Genomic DNA, 19885 nt, shown 5'->3' with positions numbered 1-19885 from the left:
CATTCTACTTTGCAAGTATATGATGGCTTATTCTACTGCTGAAGTGGTCATTCCAGACATACTTTGTTTTTACTAAAAGGTGAGGTACCACAAGTATGCAGACAGAGAGCCGTCTCCAAGTCTTCTGATTGGCTAAATCTCACGAATGCTGTCAGAGAGACGTGTGTGATTTCCAAGGACATCTATTTCAATCTTGTATAGCGGTGGTTCTAAATGAGCATTTGACTATAAAATATCTTTTAAGAACATCTTTTGTCTCAGTAAAAGAGTCATTTTATAAACTTGGTGACAACTGGGTAACTTATAAAACCAGTAGTTAGTTAGTTCTTATTTTTTGTTTTGACTTCTTGGTTATTTTGACCTGTTTCAAACTTCTCCTTGCTATATTAGGAAATATTTATTAATATAATATCAATTTATTAATATAAAATTAATATAATATTAATAATATATTAGCAAATGCTGTAGTTTATATTTTATATTTATACTTTTAATATCTACAGTAAATTTTTTATACAGTTTTTAGATTTAAAATATATATTTTAGATAATATATTTTTAAGACTTATGTAAGACTTACACACAGACTTACAACAGACATTTCTTACAGTGCAGGTGGTTGTGAATTGACGTTACCGACATATTTTTTCTCTTTCAATTAATTCATAAATTTCATAAATAAATAAATAAAAATAAAAGCACAGTATTAAAATGGAAAAGCCAGCTTTTATGGAATTAATATTATATATTCAGTACTTTGAAATCTAACAAACTTAATTTTGTTAAATGTTTTGCATAAAAATGTATGCTATTTCTTTAAAATAAATACCACTAGGTTTGATATTTTGTTATCTAATGCAGTGACATTCAGACATTTTAAAATGCGTCTTAAGCATCCAAATATTCGATGGGGCCGCTATCTATCAGGTAGTGGGGATATTTTATGTGTGGGATTAAAAAAAAATGCTTACAGGAGCTTTAAGCTCTCCAGTAATTTGAAACCAGCAACTCCGATGAATACGACAGAAACCAAGAGTGGTGCAGAACAGCGATACGGTGCTCCTGAGCTGACTAATATAAACATGAGTGTGTGGGATTCCAGATGATGTCATGACTATACAATCTAACACTGCTGCATGACCACACACACACACACACACACTGAACAACCATAGTTTATTTTTAGCCTTTTAAAGACATTGTGACAATGAGTCTTAGTGGAAGTCTGGAAACTCTTTTTTGGGGGGATTTTTAAGAGTTACAGCAACTCACACATGGGTTTTTTGTGTAGTTAGAGATGCACGGTGACAGACGTAATGAGAGGAAGGAGGAGTTGTGTTAGGGGTTATGTGTGTGCGTGAGAGTTCATTTTTAGCTCAAGTCCAAGATAAGACTAAACACTTCAAACTGCACAGCTGTTCAGCATTACACTGTATAATAATTGGTGGTGTTTGCTAAATTGTGCTATTTCGTCTATAAACAATTGATTTTCACCTGGCGGATGATAAAACAGCCAGTAAAAGCCCATAGACTGACATTGTAACACACTTCCTTACAGCCACCCAGAATGTCCTAGAAACCACCATGAAATGCCATAGCAACTACTCAGAACACCCTAGAAACCACCTTTTAAAGTCATATAAACGAATGCTATAGCAACCACATTTTCTTCAGAAAATATACAAGTCTGTTTGTTTTCAATAAAAGTTACTATAAATAGTTACCTAATTACTGTTAATACTAACATCTGCTAAATATTCCTCTCTTGATGAACATGGGAAAATACTATAAACTCAGTTTTAATAAGAATCTAGTTCTTTTCCTTCATTTTTTAAGAAACACTTTCATCAGTTATTTTTTAACTTTTTAATTAAAAAAAGGTTTTTTTGTGTGTTTTTTAAGAGAATATTGTGATCAGTAGATGACTAGATGCTATGTAGATGCTATGTGGGTTACCAGGGTTTTTTGGTTGGATCCTTACTAGTCCAACTGTAAATATATATATATATATATATATATATATTATATATATATATATATATATATATATATATATACATTCACAATAAAGTTTCAGAAATTGGGTTTTTGCAGTGGTGCCACAGACGAACCATTTTAGGTGATAAGATCATAAAAGTGCCATTTTTCTTAGTTTAAAGAACATTTGAATAACCTAAAGAACCTTTTTTTTCACTATAAATAACCTTTTGTGTAATGGAAAGGTTACATGTATGTTCTTCGTGGACACTTTGATGCCAAGAGAATGAGTGATATTTTGGTTCCTAGAATAACATCTTAGTGATTATTTTTCATATTTTTTTTTTCATCTAATCTTCAGAACTTTTTCAGAAGGTTTAGAGAAACTCTGAGGTCAGTCTGCTTTTTGAATGAAAGCTGAATCATTTTACAGAGCAGAGAGGATGGAAATTGGGGGTGGAGTAGTGTAAGAAAAAAGAAAAAGAGGTGTAATTTTTCCAGAGGGGCATTGCAGGGCTGGGCAGGGGTGTGTGTTTGTGTGTATGGGGCCGTTTTTTTTTTTCTTTAGATTTGGGGGGGTTTAGGGTATCATTTTCATCCGTGTCCGTCCCGCCCCCTCCATGAGTACACCCTGCACAAGCTCCAGGTCCCAAAGTGGCCACAGAGACTCTGAGACTCGGACTAAAGTGGCAAGATGAGCGCCCTGTGTCTGCTCCTGTCTGCCCTCTTTCTGGCACAGCTATACCTGCTCCAGACTGCCAACGGAGGTAAGCCCACTCAGTCTCAGTGTATTATAATTAATAAGCCAGTCTAGCAGAATATTATATGTGTTTGAATATTTGAAAGCAGTGCAAAAGTTTTTACAAAAGCTGCATTATTGTGTATTCTGCAAGATTGTGGAGCACGAGCTCAGTGGAGAAGCTTCAAACAACTCAAAGTGTGTGTTAAGGCAAAGGTTCCCTCATAGAAAAAAACTCATTCATACTTGTGAGGCTCGATTCTGTTCTGCCGGTGTACAATAAACCCACAGTTTGGCGACCCCTCCTTCTCTTGCTTCCGTTGAGGACTCTTTGCGTGCATTTGGTCAGTCTGGCAGCGGCTCGCGCAGATCAGAGGTCCTGAAATAAAGAGTCACTTTCAGAGGTGTGGATCAGCTGCCCTATGCACAGATGTTCCTGCTTTTCCGCTCCGAGATCTTTAGCAGCGCCTGTGAGACCTGCAGTCTAATTAGCATGTGAGTTAAAGTTGCACTGAAGTGACCGTTGTTCAGCTTCAGATCAAAGCATTTATCCATCACTAGCTGCCACAAACTCACATAACAGCAGAGAAAACAGCAACACGGGCAACAATGTGCGTTTGAGCTGGTAGACTATCAAGAATGTTTTGGCATCTACACCCTGAATTGTTAGAAACCACATGAGGACCATGTGTGGAGAAATGAGTAAGAGAGGCTGCAAAATAGTACAAATCAATGCTTAACTGTAGCTGTGAGATGGGCTCGGGCGTGGCAGGGCGTGAAGGGGCGTGACACAAGCAGATGTTCAGAGTAAAGTTGTGTAACTGTCAGACTGAGTCTGGAATAGATTTGGTCAGTTTTAACCCTGTAAAGCCTGACCTAAAATCTACTTTTTTGAAACGGAACTTCTGAACCTTAAATCTTTAGATAAAATACATCTATAAAAAAATCCATGTGTTTTTTATTGAGTGTCTTATTTGATACGTCAGGCTTTTTTGCCTCATATAGTATAACATACAGAGAATATAGAGCTCATATTTGAGGAGGAAAAAAATGCTTACATTTTATTTAGAGGAAAAAATATGCTATTTGGTGCAGATGATAATATTTATGTGCCCAAAAGTTTCCTCAAAAGACTGATGTATCATATTTGATTCATTTTAACATGATTTTTTAATAAATTATGTACTGATAATCAAGCAAACCAAAGTTGGTTTTAAGGTGGGGCTTAACGAAGAGTCAGCAGTTCATAGGTTGACATATAGTGAGTCTATAGCTTTGTGGCACTTTCATCATTGTTTGTTTCATTGATCCGACATTGCAACTTATTGCTCAACCAATGGCTTGAGTTCGGGGCGGGGCTTCCTGTTTGATTGCTAGACGCTAGCAGTGCTTGGGAAACCTATTTGGAAACAATCATTATTTTTACAGTCAAGCTACTAAAATAGAAAACAATACACTGTACCTTTAAAATCACAATAAAACAACAGTAGCGAAAAATCTTTTCTTCTGTATTGTGACATACATCCGAGTGAAACAGTTTATCAAAAAAAAAAAATAATAATGTAGGGTGGGGTTCTATCCAATAATTCTTAACCAGATGAGGTGGCTCTGAATGTGAGCTTGCAGTTGATTTTGATAAAGGGGCAGAGTTTAAGTGGATTAAATGATTGGAGAAGTCTGTTGGAAAAATGATGAGGTTGATACAAATGTTTAAAAAAATGAAATATATGCATGAATTAATTGTTCATAATAAGATCAATAACATGCATTTGTAAAATTTCATTTCATGGACACTTTAATATGAATCATAAGGTATGGGAGACTGAATCATGTTGGATCAGATATTATTGACTCAGTAAGCAGTGTACCAGTAACATCGGTGGACTATAAAACCTCCAAGCTGATGTCTGTTGCCATGGCAACATGCTACACAAACAGACCTGTGAGCTGGTAAGCATTTTAGTCTATACAAGGAGTGTGTGTGAGAGTGTGTGGATACGTGTTGTGTTTGCAGCAGTGCATTTGTTTGAGTCCGGGTAGTTGGCAGGTTAATAAATGTTTGTACAGCTCTGCACATTAGATTAATAAACATAATATTAGCATTTGTAAATTGATGAGATTAGTTCACCGGTCTCAGAGAGAGCTGCAGTTTCCAGCATAACAAGGGGTGTCTCAGAAACAGAAGGCAAACATTTATCTTCGCTGATCTCTCAGCGGTCCGCTGTTTGTGAGCGGATAGTGGGATGAATGTTTCAAGATTATATGTGGACCTTGAATGGAAGTAATGTGCCATACAGAAAGAAAAGCATAAATCTGTCCATCCATCATATGCTGCTAGATTTAGACAAGGACTTGTTCAAAAATCGTACAGATTTTCGATTTCATTGGATTGTGATTAATTTGTTTTTATTTTTGTTTAAGTGTTAATTTCATCTCTGTGTTAATACTGTTAGATATGAAGGTGGGGTTTCAAAATGATTCAAACTAGTGACTTTTATTAAATTGAACTCTCTCACATTAGTTTGAGGAACTACTGTAGGTTTAACTGTGTTTGAGTCACTAAAAAGAAATGCTTCATAAGAGTTGTGTGCCCATAAATCGGATTGCACTGGCCGTGCAGTATGTGTTTGATTCACTAAATGAACCGGTTCATAAGAGTCATTTGTTCACACCTGGACCACACTGGTCATGCAGTATGTGTTTGATTCACTAAATGAACCGGTTCATAAGAAGTCATTTGTTCACACCTGGACCACACTGGTCAATGCAGTATGTGTTTGATTCACTAAATGAACCGGTTCATAAGAGTCATTTGTTCACACCTGGACCACACTGGTCATGCAGTATGTGTTTGATTCACTAAATGAACCGGTTCATAAGAGTCATTTGTTCACACCTGGACCACACTGGTCATGCAGTATGTGTTTGATTCACTAAATGAACCGGTTCATAAGAGTCATTTGTTCACACCTGGACCACACTGGTCATGCAGTATGTGTTTGATTCACTAAATGAACCGGTTCATAAGAGTCATTTGTTCACACCTGGACCACACTGGTCATGCAGTATGTGTTTGATTCACTAAAAAGAACTGGTTCATACGAATCATTTGTTTGTGAATCAAATTACACTGTAATATCTAAAATAATCTATATTTTTTTACCCAGCCCTGCCTGTTCCTGTCTTGGTGGATGGTTCTTGGTCAGAATAAGCTGCAATTTACACACTGCAATAAGCTACACTTTATGCTGATAGTCAAACATCTAGTTATGTGAAACTAACTCTACTCCGGGAGTTGAGGTAGGGTCTACAGCGTTCCCGTCTGCAGTCCCCATGGAAACCTTCCGCCCACACTGGAATCAATGCAGAAAGTTTGAAACCCTGATGCTTGAGACTTTCCCTCCTCACTGTCCTCCTCAATAAATGATCTGTCAGTATGAAACACCATACACACACACAACCTCGACAATACCCGACCGTAGGGAAGAGATAAACTCCATACTCCATATTCCTGTCATTTCATATTCATCTAACGGAATCTCTTGCGCGACTACGGAGACACAGAGGGTTTGTGGGTTTATATACAGTGTGGTCTGGGCAGTCGTCCCCACAGTGGCTCTTGGCCAAATCACTGTCACAATAGATCAGGTTAAATTTATCTACGAGATCATCACTCAACTATTGCTTCATAAACAGACCTAAACATACACACACCCTAGCGGGATGTCACAGTGTGGTATGTGAGTGTTGTTTCCTCTTTTGTATCCCAGAAATTGAGACCCTGAATAAAATACAGATTTTTCTATCTTGATGAGTTTGTCCATTTTTATATACCACTGTATGCAAACCTCACAGATGTTCAAACAATATGATTTTGATTTTGAAAATGATTAGATTCTGTACTAATTGAGCTGCTTATGAAGAACATCTGGAAAGCTATGCAGTACACTAACGAATGAGAGGTTCATGGGTTAATAGTGAAAGTTGAAATTGTGTTGAGTGAATACTTGGTGATTAGACTGAGTTGGCCTGGTGGAGTTCCTTGGTGATTAGAGTGGTTCTGGTGGAGTCCCTGAGGGGAGGTTTTGCATGAGTCATCTTCATGAGACAGCGCAAGGAACACCACAACATCACACAGTTTCCTCAGAGACAAAGCTTTCCAGTCTGCTGATCAGGAAACTAGGCCAGCAGCCACTATCTGGCTTGACGAGATCATTTACAGTGGGTTATCGCTTGCACTAGAGAGGTGCAAAACTGTTCAACCGCTGGGATTGAAGTCCATGCAGGAATGAAAAGACATCTGCATTTCACAAAACTCATAAAATAAAAAAGTATTTTGCAGTAGAGATCTATGTACACAAGACAGCATTTATGCCATATAGTGTAAGATATACAGTAAATAAATGTATGTTTCCCAATCTTAGAAATCCCATGATGCCACTAAAAATAAAGGTTCTAAAAAGGGTTTTGCAGCCTGATGCAACAGGAGAACTGTGCTTCTTTAGAAACTTCTTTAGTTATACCATGATGTATACTGTAGGACTGAATGTTTACCATGATATTTAAATTTTACTCCAAAGTACTTTGAAAAATACCATTCAGAAATGTTAAATCACTGCTGAATGGTCATGGTATATATAAAATTAGCAAATTTTACCATCTTTTTTGAATATGCTACCCTATTAAATCCAATAGCATTGGGTTTGTTCAACATAGTCTCATGTTAATTCCCAATACCATGATGTTCTTTGAAGTACATTGGAGTAGAATAAAAATAGCACAGTAAATAAAAAGTGCCATGGTATATATCAAAGTACTGTACCATGGTACCGCCACAGTACTTTTTATGAGAGTATAATGTAACAAGAACCTTTTTAATCTTCAAAGAATCAGAGTCCACTCAAGAAAGCTAAATAGCTCAAATAATCCCTGAAAACTAGCATCTTTGTGAACATAATCTCATTTGTGAACTTTATCATTTGTAAACAGTCTCAACTGTGAGTGATCTTCCATGGCTATAGCGCTCTCTGATTTGGCTAGAGTTTCTGAACGAGAGGTGATAGAACTAATGCTAGAACTTTCCACTGAGATCCTCATGTTGCCGTTAGCATGCCTGCGTGTCAGCTCTGACTTCTGTCCTGCATTAAACCTCCATCCAGCCAGAGGCGTTCTGGGTAATTTGCAAACACCTCTTTAGTAAGGCGCTCTCTGGGGACAGAGCAGAGCACTGGGATGGGCCTTTCTGCAGCGGAGGGGATAAATATAACCCACTCTCAAACGGGGCATGTGCTGCCTCAGAGGCTGCTGTTAGCAGACTGGGTGGGGTAACAGGTCGTTACTGTGAGTCACAGGGACACAGTTATTCCATCATCACAGGATTCTGTGAGCTTAAAATAAGTAGGAGCAAAGGAATTACATGAGCAGAGTGCTGGGTAGGGCGAAAACTGTCAGTCACAGACCTCTAGAGCACGACTTCATCTTTAACATAGCAACACAGTCTATGCACTTCTTAATGACTTTTTAGTGTCTTCTTGACTTGTTTTCTAGGTACATCTCAAAAATTCAGATAAATTTACTTGATATACAACACTGCATAAGATTTGTTTTCAGAGAATGTGCTTCTATACGAGTGAAAACCATGCTTTATATCTAATGCAGTGTTGCGTCTCAAGTAAATATTTTTTTTTTTTTTTAATAATTTAACTGAAAAACCAAAACTCTGTTGCACTCTATAACGTAACTCTATACAGCAGCACGGTCTATAAAGCAACTCTACATCGCAACATGCTCTATGTGACTCTTTAACACAGCACTCTATAACGTAACTCTATATTATGGTGCTCTATAATGTAACTCTTTACAGAAGCACGGTCTATAACCTGACTCTATCCCACAACACTTGAAAATGTCACTCTATACAGCAGCATTGTCTATAACGCAACTCTATATCACAATAGGGTGTATATAGTAACTCTATACTGCAAGGGTCTTAACTCTGGTCTTTGAGGTCCACTTTCCTGTAGAGTTTACCTTCAGCATTGATCAAACTCACCTGCCAGTAACTTTCTAGTCATCCTCAAGACACTGATTAGCTCATTCAGGTATATTTGATTAGGGTTGGAGCTAAACTCTGCAGGAAAATGGACCTTCAGGGTCAGAGTTGAGAAACCTTGCTACACAGCAGCAAGTTCTATAATGCAGCTCCATACCGCATCACATTCTATAGCGTAACTCTACAGCATGATGCTCTATAACACAACTCTACAGAACAACAGGGTCAATAAAGCAACTCTATATCGCAACATGCTCTATAATGCAACTTTATTGCGCAACACACTCTATAACATAACTTTATGCCGTGACACTCTATAGCGCAACTCTATAGTGCAACTGGGTGTATAAAGCAACTCTATGTAGTAACACTCTCTATAGTACAACTCTTCTATATGGCATGTATTTAGTTCTAACTGGTTTTTTTTAGTCAGTGCTGAATAATGTAACTCTATACAGTAGCATGGTCTTTAACACATAGTATATGTATAAAGCAACTCACAGGGCAGATCCAATACGCTCCAGAGTTTAGTCCAACCCCAATCTATATAATGCAAAGAATCTATAATGTAACGTCATTAGGGTTAGAGCTAAACTCTGTATCTCATGGTCCAGATTTACAACAGGCTTTGATTAGGGTTAGAGCTAAACTCTGCAGGAAAGTGGATCTCATGGTCCAGATTTGAGGATCCAATTTGAGGTCTATAGAACAATGAAGTAACTCCATACTGTCGTGCTCTATAATGCAGCTCTACAATGCTAAAGGGTTTATAAAGCAATTCTATACCACAACACGCTCTGTGATGCAACACTATAGTGCAGTACACTCTATAAAGCAACTTTATAGAGCAAGTCTATACTGCAACATGCCCTATAATACAACTCTATACATGACGCTCTATAATGCAACTCTATGGCACAACACACCCTATTAAGTTAGTTCACCATGGTGCTATACAATACTAAAGGGCCTATAAGGCAACTACCACAACACACTCTACAGTATAAAAACTCCACAGCGCAATGTTTTCTATAATACAACATTATAGGGCAACATGCTCTATAATGCAATTCTATAGTGCAACATGCTCTATAATGCAACTCTATAGTGCAACAAAACAGTTCTATAATGTAAAACAGTTCATAAAACCACTATAATATGCAACACAGTTGATAACACAACTCAACACTGACAGCTATTGCTGCAACTGTGTATTGTGTTTGTGTAGAGTGTGTGGACTGTGTGTGGACTATGTGTATTGTTTGAAGTGTGTGGGTGGGGGGTAATAAGTTCTCTAATACTTCACCAGCCTCTTAGGGAAAAATTAGCAGGGCAATTAGACATTAGCAACTCTGTGGACGTTAATGAACCTCCTGTTTGGGGGTCTCTAATGATGTGAATTTATTAACCAAATGCTCCAGTCCTCTCACACAAACTGGGTGTTCTCGGGGTGTTTGCATGCTAAGAATCCATATGGATCATTTTAATTGCTGTCGATGGTAAAATAAATCCAGGTCATTAAATGCTGCATGTTCAGTCTCTAAATTCCACAGAATTTTGACCCCGTTCTCAACATAAACTTGGGAATGCCTTGAAATCCCAAAGATTCCCCATAGGGCATGTTATCTATTATATATGAGGTTCTTCTGAGCAATTATAAAAAGCAGAATCTTATCTGCCATTACTCATTAAAATAGGATCCTCAGAGCTGAATTTAAAGTAAATGTTTGACCTGTTCTCTATTATAATCCACCCAGACATGTTCAAATCTAGTCAAAGGTCTCCAAAAGTGAGACAGAATGCCAGAGAGGAATCAAACAGCTACTCCACAGTCCGTTTGCAATAGTAAACAGCTATGAGTTTAAATCGATAAACACTCGTAATGAATTCCGAGGAGCTCTGAATGTTGGTCAGGCCTGGAAGCTTTTGGGGAAGGTTAGGGAATTGAAGGGCAAATCTGCTGGGAGAATTCCAAGCAGCTTCTTCAAAATACTTCATCTGCAAGTGAAAGAGCGGCATTCTTCAAAAACAATGAAAAGATCTAATTATCATTCCATATTTCCTGTCTGCATGCATGCCAGTGAGCAGAGCCTGAAGTGGCCTTTAGGGGGGATTGTATTAAGATTGATGCGTGAACAGCTGCTGTTGTACAACTGCTGGAAAACTGTGGATTTAACTTCTGTTCTTCACTACGTGCTGCTAACAAAATGCTCTCTGTCTTGTAAGCCACTTTTGGTACGAAAGTGCGAATATCGTAAATAGTTTTCCATGTGTCGTCTCAGTAGAACAAGTAACGTCGGTGGAATGCAATTTCAGGACATTGCACAGAACAAACAGAGGTTTCCGAACAGCACCAGTTCAACTTGGCAGTCTGTCTGGCAATGTGAAATGCTTTCAAAAGTCATGGAAAATGTGAGAAGGATGGATGAACACATCTGCATGAATCCTATTATGAAAATCAAGGACAAAGCTGAACTTTACTCCCTTTAACGGATGTGAAATTGAGCGATGTCGGAATGGCTGATTTAGGCATTACCGAACATCTGTGACTGAGTAAACGACTCAGAATTCCTGGCGGTATCTGGATTTTATAGTCTATTCAGTGACTATATTTCTAGACTATAAAATCCAAAGGAAATTTCTAAAAACGTTTTGCAAACTTGTGGTGGAAAATTAAGATATGTGCTTGAAGTCAGTATATACACTTTATTGGTATGTGACTGTGGTTGTGTGTGAAGGCTTCGTCTTCTGTTTTGAGCCCCTAGATGGTTTTTACTTTACAAAAACATTTAACTTTACAGTTACATAATTTGTGTTTTGAGCCTGAGTCTGATATCTTCATTCAGTTAACATGAATAATATTCTTTCTTTATACATTCGATTATTTAAGATTCTGATGCTTTTTGCTCTTTCATCTTAATTTTAGCTGTCATTATAGACTGCTTTTCACGATCCAATCAGCTCCCTTTGATTTTTTTTTTTTTATATTTATATATTTGTTATGTTTGGTTTGGTAAAATAGGTTGTGTTTTGAATGCTTTTTATTGTTTTAATTTAGTTATTTTGTTTGTTTTAATATTTTATGTGAGTCTGTGGCAGTTCCCTAATCAAATTTCATTAGAAAGTTCAGACGCCATGATTAATTTGACATGATTTTTCATTGTGCATTGAGCTACAAATGTCATGTTTGTGCTTTGCATCTTCCAGTGAACCCTATGTACAATTTGTTCTCAAAATGTATTTTATAACAATAGAGGTATTAATGTGTGATGGATGGGCCTGGAGGGAAAGGAAGTGTTTTTTTTGGGGGGGGGGGGGGTTGTAACTTTAAAGGCTTGTGAAGGGTGTGTAGAGCTGTTCTGTTGTCATTGGCAGAGCAAGGTAAGACAGACAAAGCCCTCGACCAACAGCCAAACCATTTGGCGACGAGTTTAGGGAGCTTCTGGAAGAAGACGTTATTTAAACAGCTTGTGAAACACGTCTCCTTTTTTGGTCGTTTTTTTATTCAAAAACTGTATTTTTTCCTCCCTCTTGATTTTCCATGATGCAGTGAGACACCAAGTCGTTGGGGTTTCAGCACAAAGACCCTTTCTTACAACAGAAAAATTACTTTTGTTGAGACTATTTACTTTATTTTCTCAGTTTTCCTTTTCCACCCGGCCCCCATCTGCCCTCTCCCCTCCCGTCGGCCCCTCCTGTCTAAGCTGGATTCAGCGGGTGCCGCATAAACGTTAAAAAAGCAACTCTCTCTTATGAGTACAAAACCACTTCAAGGACTGCCATAGCAGTATTCAAGGCAGTTGTGATTCTGTCTGTGTGGCGGCAGAGAGAAAATCCCATCCCTTCACCGTCTATCTCTCCCTTAGCAAAAGCATAATGACTCAGTTAAGTTAATCAGCGGAAAGGAGCAACGCTGGCAAGGTGTTACTGACCCGCTGTGACTCAAAGACACACATACGGTACACATGCAACTAGGTGAGTGACTGACTGAAACCTGACTGACTGACTGAAAGAGCAAGTTTGTGTGAGATTACAAGCTTTGTGTTAGCGCTTTATAAACATTCAGCTCTTCAGGCACAAAAGGGGTCAAATTCACACGCACAAACACAAACACATTTACAAAATTACTCAACTAAGATACTGTAGTTAATGTTATTAATAATATTCTATCATTTAATATTATTAAAATTAAACTTTACATTTATTAATATTATTAATTCAATATAATTAATAGAAATATTATGAATAAAATCACTACTACTACGAGGTGAGACCTTAATTATTTTATTAAATAAATAAATATTTTTTAATAATATAACAATTAAATAATAAGTTATTAATAATAATCCTTAAAAAATACTATACTATACTAATTAATTATAAAAAAAATCATAAATAAATGTATTATATTATTATTATTATTATCATCCTCATCATGAGGTGAGACCTTTATTATATTTAGAATAGTTAAAAACATTAAATTATTAAATATTATTTATAATATTAAAATTAAGTTTGTTAATAATTTATTCAATATTGTAATTTAAAATAATAAAAATACAATTATTACTACTACTACTATTATGAGGTGAATTATATCTAGAATAGTAAATAATATTACAATTAAATATTATGTTTAAGTCAATATTATTCATTTAAATATTATAAAATTATTATAATTATTACTACTGACACTATTTTGAGGTGATACCTTAGACTTCTGTTGTTTATTAAAATTATAGTTATAAATACAATAATGTTGTTTGTTTTAATAATAATAATAATTATTATTATTTATTAATTACATTATTTTGTAAGAAGAAATTGCTGAATAGACATAAATTGGCTTTACATTTTTTAATTAAAAATAACTGTGTGTGTGTGTGTGTGTACAATAATGTTGGTGTGTTGTGTGTGTGGTTTTTTTTTTTTCAGAAGTGTTTGTTTGTTTGTGTTTGTTTGTGTTTGTGTTTGTGTGTGGTGTGTGTGTGTGTGTGTGTGTGTGTGTGTGTGTGTGTGTGTGTGTTTGCGGGTTGTGCAGTAGCTGGAGGAATGGGTGGGGTTAGACACCCTTGTCCTGCGGTCACACACACACTACTCATCTCCGCCTGTCATTACCTCTGATTGATGGCTCTGGAATGGTAGCAGGAAACATCGGCCACATAAACAGCAATTCGTTACAGAGCCTAAGAAGGTTTTGTCTAATCCAAGCAAAGTGGAACTTGATGCCATTTATGACTTTTTAATGTCAGCTAGAAGGCGGCACCACCCTGCTTTTACATGGATCTCTGGAATACTTGATTCTGATTGTTCAATCACGGCATTCTGTGGTCAAATATTTTTGCAAAATGGTCCTGTATAACTTTGTCCCAAACAAACAATTTCCTGTAGCAGTGCTCATTTAATGTATTTTATAACACACATATCATGCATGCTTTTCCTTCTCTTATAATCAAGTCATTTAAACTCAATCAAGTAAATATTTCATAATTCAAAAATCTCAATATTTTATGTCCATTTATGCATTTACTATTGTGTATTATGGCAAAATTACGGTTGGATATCACATATCCACAAGCCTATGTTTATGTATGAACCAGTGAACTTTTTAGGTCTAATTTGTTTTTATTTATTTCCTGTTAATAATTTTAGCGCTTATTTCTGTTACTTATTTCCAAGGCAACATAATATTCTTTTGTTTTGTTCTTCATCTAATATTTTCAATTTTATTTTACTTAAAACTGTATTTTAATCAACAACATGTTTTTAATCATTTTGATTTTCTTCGTTGGTGCCTTTTGTGATCCCACCACATGACTAACTTAAGCACCAGGTTTGAATTAGTGCATAAAAACATAGTGATATGAAATTGTTTACAGTCATGAAACATTTGAGTATATAAAAGGTCATCAGTCAGACTTATACTATATGAAATTAGATTTATGAGGCAGTTACGAGCTTTGCAGTTCTCACTCCTGATTCATGGCATTGTGTTGTACAACATCTTGAAGGAATCATGAGAAATGTGTGGCAGGTTAGTTTAGTGGGATCCACATGAGTGAAAGGTTCTGTCAGTGAGAGATTCAATGAACCTTAGTAGGGGTAGACGCCATATTTAACTGGACGTGAATGAAAACGGGGCTGTGAGTAATGTTCTAGAGTGTTCGCTTAAGTAAGTGTCACTATTACGGTTTATTTGAACAGACAATTAACATTAAGTATTAAACTTCTGTGCAACACATGAATGATACCAAATCGTGCAACGAGTGGTTACTTTTCTAAGCAATCAGACTTAAATGTTCATCTCAAGAACAACAAATAGGAGCAAAATAATCAAGCATTATCCGCGTTTGCTGCAGAAAACATCTAAGGTACCGCATGTAACCATGGTTCTCTGAGAGGGAACGAGACACTGCGTTCCCATAGCGACTGCTAAAGGACACAGTGTGAGTTCCCTCTAAGTGGAATTACAAATGTAATTTTGTATTCATAAGATTTAAGTTTGGTTTGGTTTGCATCTAGGTTGGCACCAGACTTTTGACTTTAAATGTCAAGTTTAGTCTGCATAAACTCTTTAATATAGAGAGAAAGGAACTGGCTAGCCAACATGCAAAGTGGCAAACCAGTTTGATTTTTCGTGTTTGACATTTTGGGATGGGTTAATCTGAAATCACATACCATAATAATAGATCGCCATGTAAACTAAGTAGCAGCATGTTCACATAACAGCACAGCAATTTTTGATGAAGCTGCTAAAGACAGTATCAGTCTGACTGAATGTGTTCATCTATACACATTCAACAGCTCCTATTAGGAGTTTGTTTACATAGAAAACACTAATCAGATGTGAAAGATGTTACTTTGTGTCACAGCGTGTTCTGGAATGCATGGCACAAACTTTAATAGTGTTAAATAAGTTTGCAAATTGGTTCCTTGTGTTGTTTGCTAGCAAATTGTTTACTGAGTGAGATGTTTTCACCTTCTGAGAAATGCTTTTGAACATGTCCAGGAACGCCCAGTTGATGGCATATTAAAAATTAAGCGTTGTGTTAAGAAATGTGTCTTTGGTCACAAGCCACCAAGGAACGACAATGAACAGATGAAAGAATGAAAGGCACATAGTCTGCTAAACTAAGAGTCTATAGCTGAACTAAAAGTGTGTTCTGAGTGTTTCAAAAATATCCCAGCTGCCTCCGTGTGAGTTTATTTCTTTAATGAAGAAATATTATAATCAATATTGTTGGTGTTTTTTCTGTTATATTGTTGAGGTGCTGCGGCGGGGTGGTGGTGTTTTGTGATGTTTTTTGTTGTGGTCCATCAGAGACGATCCACATTTGATAAGACTGATCTGTCCTGTAGGCTTAGATCTTCTGATTTGAGAACACTGAGAACATTGTCGCCCTGTTTCAGACCATAGTGAGCAAAGCTAAACTACTTTTAACTCTGTGCTAATAGATGAAGACATTGAAAAAATAGGGAGACATTATGCAACAGGAAAAAAATGTACAGAAACAGAACCTTTTCTCAGCTCTCAGCCAGAGATTTGATACTCGATAACCTTGCTAGAAAAAGAAAAAGAAAACATCAGTCTAATCACATTTGATGGTCTTAGCTTGTTTCCCAGTATGGTAACACTGGTCTGTTGAGGAAAGACCACCCAAGGCTGGTTGAAGTTTTTTTTTCTTTTTTTTCTTTTTTTTTCTTTTTTTTCAGAAGGGAAGACAAACTTTTTTTTTTTTTAAATAAATAAATAATAGAATTTTTACTTTTTTTAAATAAAAATATATATTTTTTTTAAATGTATGTTTTAAATGTATTTTCACAAAAAATTGTGTAATGTATAGTTTTTTAAATCTGTAATTTTAGGACTGAATATATATATTGGTTTTTCCCCAAACTAAGTTCATCATCTTAGATTTTCTCTGATCTTGTCACAATGCATTCTTGGATTATTCTATCTGTAAAGAATTTGACTAATGCTGTAAAATTTGGCCAAATTTATAATAATTTTGCTGTCTGCAACCATCTTGAATGTGCCCTCTTTTACTGCTTAGGTAAAGAGCTGATTTGGTTTTGGAACAGAGCTTGAGGATGGATGGAACGCCGGACGAATGGACAGACATACAAACAGACAGATAGATTTCATGAATCTCCCAGCAGGCCAAACAATCTTACAAGACAGTAAAAAATGTCTAGAAAGAACTTTAATTACTGATTTCTGAAGTTTACGGGTGTTTTTGTGGTTCCTGCTTCATTCCTGAAGGCTTTCCTGCAGCTGATCATTGTAATCTATCCTCATAATGTGAAACATGCGTGTGTGTCAGCAGCAGTGGCTACAGTTAGGACTATAACATGTCGTGTGACCTCTAAAGGTCAGCGAACACCAGGGGTCACCCATATGTGTTTTTGTTTAATATGTAGTGAGGGCAGAGTAGATATCAGTAAAGTGTAACAGGACCTGTGGGAGTTTTGAATGTCTCCTCAGAATAGGGCTGATTTATAGTCCCTCCTATTAGCAGGAAACATCCTTCAGACTAATCTACACCAGAAACAGGAGACAGACCTATAGAAGAAAAGAACTTTAAAACCTAGTGAGCTTCAGTGGAAGCATCCTAAAAAGAATCCTTTTCCTAATGAGTATTTTTGTTTCCAGTTAAAATATCTAAAAATCCTTCAAACAAGATAGATGTATTTGAAAAGCAACACTGCATAGCATTATTAAGACTTGTTTTCGTGGACTGGCTTCAGTACAAGTGTATTTTGTCTCAAATTTAAAACAAGTTCAGTAGGACAAAATACACATATATTCAAGATAAAATAAATTCATGTAAATAAAAAAAAAAAATTAAAAAAAAATTAAGACCGTTTTCTAAGTATATGGAAGCTTAGTTCCACCACTGAATGATATAAAGTGACTTTTTATCTTTTTTTTCTCAGAATTCTACATTTACATCTCACATTTCTGTTTTGTTTTTTTGTTTTTTGTTTTTTATTCAGGTAAATAAGGTAATTGTCACTCATCTTACAATCATGACTATTTTCTCTTAATTGTGAGTTTATAGCTCACAATTTGGGCGAGTTGAGTTTATATCTCAGAATTACAAGAAAAAAGTCTGAATTGTGAGATATAAACTAAAAGTTACATTTTTATATTTCAAGGCAGGAAATAAGCTTCCATACAATTCATTTCCATGATTTACATCTTTTACTCTTTGCCTTTTGCTCATTTTTGATTCTCCTCATGCTCACCATCTCCCGATAAATACTCCTCTTTATCTGTCTGGGGACTCGTCGATGAGGTGATTGTGAGACAGTCTGAAAATCCATCTGCACATAGAAACGCCTGTTCATAAAAACACACCCCTATCAGCTTTGACTTTTACAGCATGTTCTAGACGTATACATCTGTTTTATGCAGTATGAGGACTGTACGTGCATCTGTCTTCTAGATCATTCACTCACACAGCAGATCTCAGACTCTGTTGTATGATGAAAGGGTGTGTTTTTCAGGTAAAGAGAGAACTGAGGGTGTTTAAAGGGCACCTTGAGGAGACGCTGACATTCAACAGATTTATTTAAACAAATGCCTCTCCACACACATACACACACATACACCTCCTCTGCACTGATCTCCAACCGAGCCACATGTTTAAACCATTACCCAGCCATCAGTGAGAGTTTGAAACTCGGCGAGCCCTGAACTAGCAGAACCATCTCATCTCTACTGCGTAAAATCAGACACGTAAAACTTACAGATTAGAAACAGTCTCTGATTATAATTAAACACCAGTGGTTTTCCCACAAAGAGACAGGCACACACACACCAAATCACTAAAACTGCCTTTAACTTGAGAATGTGCACTCCTGGAAAAAGTAAGGTTTTAATGTTTAATATAATATAATTTATGTGTACTATCACATTTTAATATACTTTAGGTGTACTATTACTTTTTAATATAATGTATTTTAATATAGCATACAATATTTTATTTAATTATTTAATCATATGTTATATTACATTTACAAGTGTAGAAGATTTGTTTGGGCTTTAAAGGTTAGGTTAGAGTATCGAAAATATTATTAGTTTAGTAGAAAACACGGAAAGTCCCCACTATCACAGAAAAACAAATGTGTGTGTGTGTGTGTGTGTGTGTGTGTGTGTGTGTGTGTGTGTGTGTGTGTGTGTGTGTGTGTGTGTGTGTGTGTGTGTGTGTGTGTGTGTTTTGGACATCAGATCGCTCTTGCTGATCAAACACACCAGCACTTATTCTTACATCCCAGAGGAATTCATGCACACATACATATGTACATTAACAAGCATTAAAGTTCAGTTGTCAAGAGTTAAAATCACTCCACAGCGACATTAAAGAGGTAATTTATGTGCAAGATTGGTAGCTCAATGAAACATTTCATGCAACGCTGAGCTGATAGAAATCAGGAATTGACCTCATGCTAACAGCACAAGGCTTGCGTTGTTCGACGTGTCTCAGTACGTTCCTTCACTCTCTTGACATGAGCTACTGCAAATCAAACATGGGCCTCAGCTCCTGCAGAGAGCAAAAACAGTCGTATATGACGTCTGCACATAAAGACACATTTTCTGGGTCATTTTAGTCAGGAGAGAGAGAGAGAGAGAGAGAGAGAGAAGAAAAAATGGAATTGAGTTGTCCAGATGCTCATCTTACCTTTTACCAACCCCCACTTCCTGTTCAGCAACAGAATCCAGACCTCTGACCTTTAAAGGTGCCATGTGTCATGTCTGGCAAAAAAATCAAGTCATACTCCACATTCCATACCAGATGGGGGCAGTATGCCTCAATAAAGTGAATTGGTCTACTCTAGAGTAACAAACGAGAAACGGCATAGTCTCTATGCTCCGCCCCTACCTTCACAACAACCCTAGAGCCATAGCCGAAGCCTAAGAGGACGTTTTGCCTCCAGAGGAACGTTGGGTGATGTCAAGTGATTTTGAAACATGACATCTTCAAGCTACTCCCCTTCACCTTTACCAGTGAATATGTTCATATTCGTTCTGTCAACATCATTGGTCAACATCAGACAGCTGGGGCGCTCTCTCTCTCTCTCTCTCTCTCTCTGTTCATATTCGTTCTGTCAACA

General features: G+C 36.6%; 1 protein-coding gene across 1 annotated transcript in view; it reads left to right on the top strand.

The window, feature by feature from the left end:
* The first annotated feature begins 2523 nt into the window (after window positions 1-2523).
* Window positions 2524-19885, top strand: part of LOC109050852 (chondroitin sulfate proteoglycan 4-like) — a 47049-nt gene continuing 29687 nt past the window's right edge. The window contains exon 1 of the mRNA XM_042715076.1: window positions 2524-2743. Within this exon, the coding sequence (XP_042571010.1) occupies window positions 2671-2743 (73 nt within the window). The 5' untranslated portion in view covers window positions 2524-2670. The remainder of the gene's footprint in view (window positions 2744-19885) is intronic.

This window comes from Cyprinus carpio, chromosome A25, assembly GCF_018340385.1.
Source record: "Cyprinus carpio isolate SPL01 chromosome A25, ASM1834038v1, whole genome shotgun sequence".
Classification (NCBI taxonomy): Eukaryota; Metazoa; Chordata; class Actinopteri; order Cypriniformes; family Cyprinidae; genus Cyprinus; species Cyprinus carpio.
The sequence above is the reverse complement of the archived record's forward strand: the minus strand, read 5'-3'. Positions and strand labels throughout refer to the sequence as shown.